Source organism: Lupinus angustifolius, chromosome LG20, assembly GCF_001865875.1.
Source record: "Lupinus angustifolius cultivar Tanjil chromosome LG20, LupAngTanjil_v1.0, whole genome shotgun sequence".
Classification (NCBI taxonomy): Eukaryota; Viridiplantae; Streptophyta; class Magnoliopsida; order Fabales; family Fabaceae; genus Lupinus; species Lupinus angustifolius.
The window spans coordinates 1,943,597-1,955,730 of record NC_032028.1 but is presented as its reverse complement, the minus strand read 5'-3'; the positions used below and the strand labels follow the sequence as shown (position 1 = coordinate 1,955,730).

Below are 12,134 nucleotides of genomic sequence, written 5' to 3'. Positions count from 1 at the left end.
AACAACTACTCATGTCAATGTCTAGTACCATCTAACATATAGGATTATATTTATTGACCCAGAAATTGTGCTACTTTCTATGTCTTATTTTTTTAATTGGTTAAAAAATAAATTTAAATGAAAAATTTAATATTAAAATATATTTCTAACTAATTAGAAAACGTGACACATTTTTTTAAACAAAATATTTGCTCCCGTATTGATACTATTGTAAGTTGCCCTTGCAAAGCTGTAACAATTAGCTTCATGCAGTTGTGACACATGACTAAATTGAATGAATCGTGATCACTTGTCCTCAATGATATCTTCATTCTCTGTTCCAAGCAAATCATATATTAATATGTAGATAAAATAAAAATTGTAAAAACAAAAATAATAAAATAAAGCATTATTATTGGCTTAAAACTGATATACCGTTTGGATAGGTGATGTTCATCCAAATTGAATATCCCAGCTGCTACACATAAGGCTAACCAAACCAATAACCAATCCCCTTCAAATAGTAACGGTTAAGTTTCAATTAGAAATTTAGAAATTTCATTTTTTTTTTAATTTTAGTTTTAACTTGAATATGTGTTTATGCTCTTTCATAACTTGCTCATTATTGTGATTAGCCAAATAATTTTAGTCAAAATAATTTTCAAGCTTTTTGGCTTGGCTCAATTGGATAAGTCTAACCTTTGACAGAACAACCTAAATTATTAGCGCTAAATATTGAGAATATGCTAGATGGTTTATCCAAAATGAAATCCTATGGATAGTTTATTGTTGATTATGATGTATAAACTGGAAAAATGCTAGATTGGTCAAAGTGAAATCTTATTGCCTAGCTTATTGTTAATTTGCATTTAACACTAGGTAAATAAATTTTACCCACCAATTTAATTCATTTACATTATTGAAATTCAAAACCATTTATTAAATTAGAATAGTTCTATGTCAACTAACTTTGTGCATAATAGTTAATCATACATGGATGATTTAACTACGTCGTAATTCTCTAATATAAATTATATTCTTTAACACTTTCCTCGTATCATGTCCCCTATTTAGTTATATTATTATATCAGTTATTACGTATGAAAGGGAAAACTTGTAAAGCTATCAAATCCTCATCACCTATCATAATCTAGATATCAATTGAAGAGATTATGCGCCCACTAAACTCTAAATGAAGCATAGAAAAGTAAATTGGCTGAGTATCTTCTTACTGAAATTTCAACATTCCTACTTAGTTAAAGCTATTGATACACAATTTATATGTTATAATAAAAGCTCAGAATTTAAAAAGCTGATTATCTAAAATTGGCTGAGTATCTTAGTTAAAATTGGCTGAGTATCTTCTTACTTAGTTAAAATTGGCTGAGTATCTTCTTACTGAATATAATGTACATCTTGATCGTGTTTAATTTGCTTAGAAAAAATAATGTGCATAAAAAAATCTGCTTATAAAAAAATGATTTCCATAGAACTTATGAGCTTTTTACCAGGAACCAAAGGTAAATGACAAAGTCATGAATATTTTACGCGGAACTCCAAGCACAAGTTCGAATTTTGAAAGACCACAAGCTGAGAGTCATTAAAATTTCTGAACCCCAATAGCTTATGTTTGTTGAATTATGAATCTAAATTGTCTACAAAGAAAAAAAAGTTACAAAATTCACTGCTTTATGCATGGTTCTTTGATGGTCCACCAAGTATTAATAACTTTCACCTACTCCAACAACAATACTGCTTATACTTCATGAATTATAATAATTAGCCGAAAAAGGGTCGAAAATGTTGCAGACTCATTCGATTTTTACATTACTTTAATATGTACCCGGTGAAGTTTTTTATTACTCTTTATCCATCATTCATTAGTATAATGGATTGATAGTAAAAATCTCCTACATACACATAGAGTATACTTTTTTTTACTGCTAATAGAGAAGTTAAATGACCGGTCAAATTATCTCACCAACTTTGTGACCGTATTAATTAGCAAATATTAATTAAGACATTTTTATATAAATTTTTTTGCTGGAGGATAATTCACTAGTAAAAAGTCAATATCGTCGGGTCCAGAGTTGTCTGTAGGGCACATTTCTAATCTTCATGCAACTTGTTCATATTGTGTGCAACTTGCAACAAACTATATACAAAAATTTGCTAATATATGTGTATATATAGAGGTAGTTTGCAATTTAAACAAATCACAAATATCCCACTATTATTCCTTTCTTAACCATGGATCTGTTGTTCTTATGCTTCCTTTTAATTTCCTTGTTGTACTCATTTTTTTGCCTTTCCAAGTTGATTTTTCATCTTAGAGGTCAATCTTGTTACATGTTAGCTTATGAGTGTTTTAAACCACCAGAAGATACCAAACTTGACACAGATTCTGCTGCTAGAATAGTGCTAAGAAATAAAAACTTGGGGTTGGAAGAGTACAGATTTCTCCTCAAAACTATTGTCAGTTCAGGGATTGGTGAGAACACTTACTGCCCAAGGAATGTTATTGAAGGAAGAGAAGAATGCCCTAGTCTTCATGATGCATATGCTGAAATAGACGAAATCATGTTTGACACACTTGATAACCTTTTCAAAAGAACCGGTTTCTCTCCTTCTGATATAGACATTCTTGTTGTCAATGTGTCTTTGTTCTCACCATCTCCTTCTCTCACTTCTCGTATCATAAACAGGTACAAGATAACTTAAGAATATGAGTTTGAGTACCCCTTGTATTCACGTTAATATATTGATTTTGCTTATAAATAATTGTTTATAAGCTGTGTGCAACAACTACTATATAACTTTTATGTTAACAAATGAATAGTTGCATTGAAAAAGGGTTGGAGTATATATATCTCATCTATTTTATATATTTTTGTCTAATAATTTTTATGTAATAAACAGGTACAAGATGAGGGAGGACATTAAGTCCTTCAACCTTGCAGGAATGGGATGCAGTGCAAGTGTGGTTGCTATTGATGTGGTGCAGCAACTTTTCAAGACATACAAGAACTCCATTGGTGTTGTTGTGAGCACAGAAGATCTTGGTGCACATTGGTATTGTGGTAAAGACAAAATGATGATGCTTTCTAACTGTCTCTTCCGCTCAGGTGGTTGTTCCATGCTTTTCACTAACAAACCAACACTGAAACACCGCGCAATCTTGAAGCTGAAGCACATGGAGAGAACACAGTATGGTGCAGATGATGAGGCATACAACTGTTGCATACAAGTTGAAGATGACCAAGGGTATTCAGGTTTTAGACTAACCAAGAGTCTTGTGAAGTCTGCATCTCAAGCCTTGACAGTGAATTTACAAGTTATGACACCAAAGATTCTTCCACTATGGGAATTAATAAGGTTCTTTACTACCTCAGTTAAGAATAGTATGAAAAAGAGGGAGTTTGTTATGTTTTTTACTTCATTTCTTGTTGGCAATGGTAAAAGGAAAAAGAACACATTCAATGTGTTAGGTGGTGGGGGTTTGGATTTTAAGTCTGGAATAGAGCACTTTTGTGTGCACCCTGGGGGAAGGGCAGTGATAGATGGGGTTGGTAAGGGTTTAAAACTGAATGAGTATGATCTTGAGCCAGCTAGAATGGCACTACATAGATGGGGTAACACTTCTGCTGGTGGACTTTGGTATGTTTTAGGGTACATGGAAGCCAAAAAGAGGCTCAAGAAAGGTGATAGAATCTTGATGATAAGCCTTGGAGCAGGGTTCAAGTGCAACAACTGTGTTTGGGAGGTGATGAAGGATTTATCTGATGCTAATGTTTGGGAAGATTGCATAGATAGTTACCCTCCAAACACACTCAACAACCCTTTCAAGGAAAAGTATAGTTGGCTCAATGATGAATGTCTTAGCTTTGTGAGGTTGGATTTTAGCAAAATGGTGTTTTAGGTGGTGGAAGCAAGGGAATCATACAAAGAGAGAAAGATAAAAGGAGAAAGGAATTAAAGAAATTAATTAAACTCTCAAAACTATACAGGTTTAGGAAGTAATTTGTGTTATGGTTCCAACTTATTAAATATTTATTGTTGTCCCATGTTTACATATATAGTTATATATAACTGGTCAGAGAAAACACAAGTGTAGAGTTTGTGCATTGTGTTATTGATTGATGAAATAATTAAAGTTCATGTTTATTGATGTGGGTATTAGTGTTCTCAATCAAGTATTACCACTCATTAATTCTTTAGACATTTTTATATTCTAGTTCATTTGGCTTCATCGATCACATAATCATAAAATTGAACCATTGTTCATTAAGCTGAATTCTATTTTGAATTTTGGTAAATGCAAATTATGGTTGGTTTGCGTATGAGGTGCAGTGGCACTCTCATTATTTTCTTACCAAAAGATGGTAGAAGCATTAATTGGTCACGTCCTTGTTAGCCATAACCCACAAGACATGAGAATAGAATTTGTATTTATATTTATGTGTTGGCCCTATGGAGATATCTACTGATATGTCTCTATTTCTTATTTTATATCATATCTCTATACATTTCTAAGATAATATTATTAATTGAGAAATGAAAGTCAAGGTTCTATCACCTTATCACATTTATGAGTTCCATTATTTCAAATACTTAATATAATATACATAAAACAACATATTATAGTATTTAGATAATATTTTATTATATCTAATTTTTGTATACAATAATATCATTTGGATATCAGACCCTACAACTAACTTTATAGGAATTGAAGGGTAAAAATTATAAGAACGAGAATTTATGTTTCTTTGTACGCTAAGATTAGCTCAATCAGTTATAAATTGTAGGATATATACTATGATTGCCAATGTTTAGATTTTCGAAAATTCAACTTCCCAACCTTTATGAAAATTTAACGCATTTTTTTATATTTGATAGTCTTTTTTATTTCAATTTGAAATATTAACTCATTTATATAACAAAATTTATGTTGGCTGATATAAACTCTATTATATATGTCAGTTGCTCAGCTACTCATATACATCAACATGATATTTTACCTCTCAAACCATGAACTCTCTCGTGCAAACTTATGAAATGCTCCTTATGGTGGTACATAAAATATTATTACGCATTTATTGCCCTGTAGCTTTCTCTTTCACGCTTATTTGGGTATATCTAGCAATAAAGACTTTTCATCCGGGTATATTGTGACATATATTCGTCATAACATGACCATTTAATCACGTGGATGAGTTGAATTGGTTAAGAACTTCACATGTCATTACTTGAAAAAGGAATGTTAAAGGTTAGATATGGCTCAACAAGTACTTTATATGTATTTGTTTTGGTTGGCCCAATTAAAATAGACCTTACATATCCCAAATGAGATGATTAAACCTTGAGATAATAAATATTTTTATAAGTTTTAATTTATTTAATTTAAAAATAAAATAAAAAATGTAAATTCTTGAATTTTTATGATCTAAACTCTCCAATTCCGGAAAAGATTAAAGTACACCATACACATGCAATTTTGGTGGAGGCATTTGGCTTAGTACAATTTGTGGGGGAGGCATAGGATTCCCGCATTTGTTAATGTAAACATAGGCGGAAAGAATTTATATTCCGAAGTTGTTGTTTTTTGTTTGGTAAAAACCATTCCGAAGTTTTATTTCTTAAATTTGCAGTATCTCATTTTCTATTTAATTTACATTTGAACATTTTATAAGAGCTAGAAATGTACGTACAAACATTACGCCGCTAAGAAACTACCACCAAAAATTTCAACTTGCAGAAACTCATTGACTATATGTTTTGTTAGATTAAATTCTGTAATATTGTTTTTATTCAAACTTTTGGTCCTAAAGTTATCATATTTTGGATTTAGTCGTAAGTTTTAATGACAGTGGTTAATCCTTATGTTGATGCAGCGGGAAATTGTTGGGCAACGTTGACCACAAATAATCAAATAAGATGTAAAATATAAATAGAAGATAAGAAACAAGATAATTTGGTAATATAGTTCAACTAATTGTGCCTACATTCCTGGAAGTACTGAGATACTACCAAATATTATTATATAATAAGGATCATCAAATGCCTCAAAGAGATGATGATGTGATATTCTTTTAAACACATAAATAAGGTCCTTTGTGATCACAAAAGTTTTAGAGACTAAAACCAAAACATATTAAACTTTGAGAGACAAAGCCCCATAATAATAACTCACATTACTTTAGACATTTGGATGTGATATTCTGTTAGACACAAGGACTTCATAGAGATTTCTAAAACTTAATGAAAGTATAAAAAAAACTTCTAAAATCTTGAACGAAACATTTCCAACTAAAAGATTAAATAAATGTTTTTATTTAATTCTCAAATCTCAATTTATAAATAAGGGAGTTATATTTCAATATTCTTTATGATTTAGAAAGGGCAAATGCCCAACAAGAAGACATCACCTTCATCATCAATACACTAGGACTCCTGTTTTGATGGCCCAAATTAATTCAATCAACATAGATGAGGAATGTGTGAACCAGCTTTATGAAAATTAGTTTGTGCGGGTCGGTTCAACCAATAAACTGGTAAATCAGTACTAATACTGATACAATACAATAATTATTGAACCATACTAGTCATACCAGTTAGTTCCATTTAAAATCATTTTTTTTTAAAGAAAATGACTTTTTTTACTAAAATGTTTATAAAAAGATCAAACACATAACCAATACATTTTTTATACTTTTAAAATACGATCCACCATCAAAGTAATAAATTTTTTTATAACAAATTTTATAAATGAAAAATGTTATTGTCTTTTTTATTGACTTTTTAACAATATTATTAGTAATATATATATATATAACTTCATTGGTTAACCAACAATTACTTGCATGTTGGATATTAGCAACATTGGTGTGAACAGACGTGACAATATCGTTTGCAAGTGTTGATAGTTGTAATTCTTGGTTACTTTTATCGTCTTCCAAATTGTATAAGAAAATGTCACTAAAAAAGAAATGGCAATGATAACTCTTAGAGAATGGGTTGGAATGAAACATGTGAAGTTTCAAAAAATAAGCTCATATTCAAAATATATCAAACTCTAACTAAATGATGTTATCAAACTCAAACTAAATGATGTTATCAAACTCGAACTAGAAAGAAACTAATTGGGTACAAAGAAGACAACACTAGATATCTTGAGTTATTTTATATTAAGTTTTGGAGCAAATCATCAACTATTAATTTATTAATCATTATTAATTATTAAATAAAAGTAATATAAATCAATGATAAATAATTTTCTGATAATGTAAAAAAGTTTTTACTATCAGTATATAGATTTTAAGTTATTTTAAGTTTTGAGAAAATGGCTTGTTTAAGAAGATAAATAAATGTATTGGAGGAAACATAGACATAGAAACACGTGAAGTTGACGATTATGTCACTGAGTTTAATCCAGTCCAAATTCATGTTTGTTTAGATTTCAATCTCGCTGTCATCATTGATTGAAGACCGTTTAATTTTTTTATGGTATGAGGTGGTGAGTGAATTATTCATTTAGAAACACCAATCATATAATTTTATTTGAAGAGGAAATGACCACTAGTATCTATCCATAAATATTTAACGAATTTCAATGAAAAGGAAACGTAGAATATGTAGAATATTAAAAAAAAATCAATCCATTCTAACATTTCACATCAAATAAATTGTATCGTGCAAAATCGATAAAAAGAACTTATTGAAAAATTATAACACATTTGTAAATGATTAAATTTCTTAAACATGATAATAAAGAGTCAATTCGTGTTGTATATGAAAAACTACATTGATAAAAATAAAACACACTTTAATAGTCTCTACATCAAAAGATATTATTATTTAGCTATTAGCGTTGTGATATCTTTAGTGCACATAAAAAATTAATTATATTCCTTTATCCACCAGAAGAATTAATTTGAGTTTGATATTTTGAAATTTTGTCCAAAAACTTTCGCATTTTAATTCTTCAAACTTTTATGCAAATTGCATACCGTTCATGTCTTTCTTATCATTGGACGATCTTAAAAATAATACATATGAGTTATAAATAAATAATAATATAGAGAATATAAAATATTTTATAATATATATATTAAATTCTATATAAAATAAATAGTTTTATAAATTAATAGTGGTAGTTATTAATAGAAGTAGATATTGGAATGTCACATACATATGGAGCATAGTTCTTTGTTCACTTAAAGAAGTTGTGTATATTTAATCCTTAACTATGTATAAGTACGAATAATTAAATTAAAACATAATTGTCTATAGTTCATGTTATGTTAAACATATAAAAATAGTAAATTTCATCCATTAATTTATAATTTATTTTATTATACTGTTTTATCTTGTATCTAAAGTGTTTTTTGGTCTAGTATTTAATAAAAAGTTCATTTTGATCTTAAATATTATAAATTATTTTTTTATCCGCTATCCAAAATTGGGTTGTGACTTGTGAGTTAATCAAAATTGGGAATTCTAATTTTACTTTTTTTTTTTGTTTCTTATTCCTTAATTCCTTCTTCCCTCCAAAATATGGTAATTACTAATTACCTCAATCTACACTCATAATTTCCTAATTTTAAAACTAATTTCAATCAAAGCTAAATTTGTAGGTACTTACTCAACCTCCATTCCATTTTAATAAAGATAACTTGCTTTGACTTTGATAATTTATTTATAATATGAAAATAAAAAATAGAAGGAAAAATCGGAATGGGTTTCTTCTTCTCCTCCTGTTTTCTTTCTTCCCCTCTTTCCTCTCACTTTCCTTACTCTCCACTTTCACTCACTTTTCCCTTTTCCCTTTTCCTTTTCATTCCAATTTCCCTTTATCATCCTTCACCACATAGTCAAATCAACTCTTATTACCTTCTAAATGCTTTAGATTCTTAAATTAGTTTCACTCACTCTTCTTCTCTTCTTCTCTTCTTCTCTTCTTCCATTTCCACCATGGCTTCCAACCTCAACTCACCAGGTTCTCTCTCTCTATCCATTTTTTCATTTCACTCTAAATTTATTTACTTTTCATTGTTTCAAGCTACCCCTTTATCTAAATTTTCCATTTTTCGATGACCCTTTTGTTTATTTCTTTGTTTCATGTATTGTAGTAGCTCAATTTCGAAGAGAACCCATGACTCCAAGGTCTCCAACCTACAACAACCCACTCTCTGAAATATCGCCGTCGCCATCTCCGTCGTCGGCGCCGGCGCCGGCTCTAGTGTTATCAAACTCCGGCAAGAGAATTGACCAAGCTGGGAAGAAGAAATACGTGAAGCAAGTAACGGGTCGCCACAACGACACGGAACTTCACTTAGCGGCTCAACGAGGTGATGTTGGTGCTGTGAAGCAGATCCTTCTTGACATAGGTTCTCAGATAATGGGAACTTTGAAGGGTGATGATGATGATGATGATGATGTTGGTGATGATGATCTGACGGCGGAGATTGCTGAGGTTCATGCTTGTGTTGTGAATGAAGAGAATGAACTTGGAGAGACACCTCTTTTCACTGCTGCTGAAAAGGGACACCTTGATGTTGTTAAGGAGTTGTTGAAGTATTCTACTAATGAAACTGTTTCAAAGAAGAATCAATCTGGGTTTAATCCATTGCATAAAGCTGCTAGTCAAGGACATCATGGTACTCATTAATTCTTTCTTCCAATTATTGTTTCTAATTTTATCTGCTGTTTTTTTTTTCTTTCTTAATTTGGTAATTTGTTTACTTACCTTTTTTGGGTTGTTTGATTGTGGTTTGACTTGGAGTTAGTTATGTAGTCTTTTTGAAAGATGTAATTGCTATGAACTAAGTGGAAGAAACTTAGCATATGAAAGTATATTTTTCATTTACAATGTGCTGTTATGTTGTTGGTGAAGTTATCAATTAGGGAAAATCAATTATTATGCTATTGATGAAAATCAATTATGTTGTAAATATGGTTATTCTGATTGTGAGCGAATTTGATTGTTGTCGCTCTTGTGCAAATTGGTTTGACCGAGTAGTCTAAGGATACTGAAGTTAGTTTTGTAGTCATTTTGGATGATGTTGTTGCTCTGAACTAAGTGGAGGAAACTTAGTCTATGGGAGTAGATTTGTGATGTGATTAGGCCTACCTGTTTAGCTTTAGATCTGTGGCTTTTATTTTTACGGTTAAGGTTTTAATTTGGGACTGTTTTGTATTTAGGGATTTCATTCGGTTTTGGATTACCTTATTCCAACTTATGATTACCTTTTAATTTATATTGTATTTTCTTAGGTCTATAAATAGGCTTTCAGTATAAACAGTTCGACATTTTTGACGATTAACAAATAATTCAATATTAATCGCCCAAATGGTGAGAGCATCTGAAACGTGAGTCGGAAGAGAACTCTGCTCTAGAAGAGTACTTGGGAATTGGGATTTCCCTACCAATAGGAGCACTCTTGGAGTTACCTTCTACATATTTGTCATTTACAAAGAAAATTATATGACCTGGTAAGTTGTTTGTCAAGATACCAATTAAAGAAAGTCAACAATTGTGTTTTTAATACAACCTTGGTCCACGAAAGTAAAATTATGACTCGAGTGAATAATAGGAGGGAGAAGCTGTGTATGATGTCACTAACTTATTCATGGTCCATGGGTTTATAGTATGTGGGTCGTGGAGAAACCTGCCAGATTGTGAGATAGAAGAACAATTTTTGTTTACATCAAGTTAGCGTCTTGCTTGTTGCCCAAAGCATTTGCATCAGTTTCTGCTCATTTAGAGGTTTTGGCTTCCATAACAATGCTAAAACTTTGTGGCAGTGTGCTGTGTTTTGGTGCTAATGGTTGGAAAGGAATACCCGGATCTTCAATGGAACTTCTTCTGTAGATAACATTTGGGATAGAGTTATTTTGTTCCCTTGTTTGTGGTGTTCTGTACATGGTTTCAGGGCCAGGCCTAACATATCTGAGAGCGTTGTAGGAGAAAATGTGGGGCCTTAATTTATTAACAAAATTATACAGTTTTTTATGGGGATTGAGAAAATTGTGTGGTTACAGTTCCCACACTTTATGTGTCATAGTTTTACAACATAACTGGTTTTTTGGACACTATAAAACTTAACGCCAAAATATCAATTTATAAATTTTAAATTTGAACGAGCTTTAAAGTTTTAACCATCTTGTTTCTATTTCGATGAGCTCCAAAATGTCAATCCCACTTCAAGTGGTTTGGACATGTTTGGAGGAGACCGTTAGGAGCCCCACTGAGGAGTAGATCAAATAGAAGTTAGTCCAATTTCTAGAGAAAAATAGACCAAAAAAAGTATAGGTGAAATGATTAGGAAAATTAGAGATTGGTGTTTTGTCAATGAACATTATTTATGATGAGGATCATGACGTTGTTCGATTCATGTAGCCAACCCCACCTAGTAAAATTTATTGTTTTGTTGTACTTTTTTCTGTTCATCCCTGTAATCCATAGTAAAATTTCATTTGCAGCCATTGTTCAGGTATTACTAGATTATGACCCAGGATTAAGCAAAACAATTGGTCCATCCAATGCTACTCCACTTATAACTGCTGCAGCAAGAGGCCACACAGAAGTGGTGAATGAACTGTTGTCAAAGGATCGTAGCTTGTTGGAAATCGCTAGATCCAATGGCAAGAATGCATTGCATTTAGCTGCTCGTCATGGTCATGTGGAGATTGTAAAAGCCTTGCTCATTAAGGATCCACAATTGGCACGGAGGACTGACAAGAAAGGGCAGACTGCATTGCATATGGCTGTAAAAGGGCAGAGTTGTGATGTGGTGAAATTGCTTCTTGAGGCAGATGCTGCCATTGTTATGCTTCCCGATAAATTTGGAAACACCGCATTACATGTTGCTACCAGGAAAAAGCGAGTAGAGGTATGTCAAAAGTTGCAGAATAGTACACAATTTACTAGCACCATAATAATATAGGAGGAGGCAATACAAATTTAGTTACTTTAACAAATGAGTTTACAAAGATACCTTATCCCTAGTAGTTGGGTACTTAGTCTTATGTGCCCTATAGTTGTATTAGTGAGTGTACTAATATCATATCCTAGTATTGGTGTGCTTCTAAATATGCTAACCAGGCTGCTGATGCGGTATAATTTTACTTAAAAGTTACATGCATTCGACCCC

At 31.4% G+C, this 12,134-nt stretch overlaps 2 protein-coding genes across 3 annotated transcripts in view; both read left to right on the top strand.

Annotated features, from left to right (window-relative positions):
* On the top strand, positions 2,143-3,935 carry LOC109335995 (3-ketoacyl-CoA synthase 19-like). The gene is made up of 2 exons (XM_019572309.1): positions 2,143-2,684; positions 2,899-3,935. The coding sequence occupies exons 1-2, from the start codon at positions 2,230-2,232 to the stop codon at positions 3,896-3,898; spliced, it is 1,455 nt and encodes a 484-aa protein (XP_019427854.1). The 5' UTR covers positions 2,143-2,229; the 3' UTR covers positions 3,899-3,935.
* The window catches only part of LOC109335994 (ankyrin repeat-containing protein ITN1-like), a 4,728-nt gene continuing 1,324 nt past the window's right edge, over positions 8,731-12,134 (top strand). Inside the window, exons 1-3 of one of the 2 annotated variants that reach the window (XM_019572308.1) lie at positions 8,731-8,977; positions 9,114-9,638; positions 11,464-11,873. In XM_019572308.1, the coding sequence (XP_019427853.1) occupies positions 8,953-8,977; positions 9,114-9,638; positions 11,464-11,873 (960 nt within the window). In that variant the 5' untranslated portion in view covers positions 8,731-8,952. Of the gene's footprint in view, positions 8,978-9,110; positions 9,639-11,463; positions 11,874-12,134 lie in introns of both variants that reach the window. The other variant, XM_019572306.1, reaches the window with a different exon arrangement.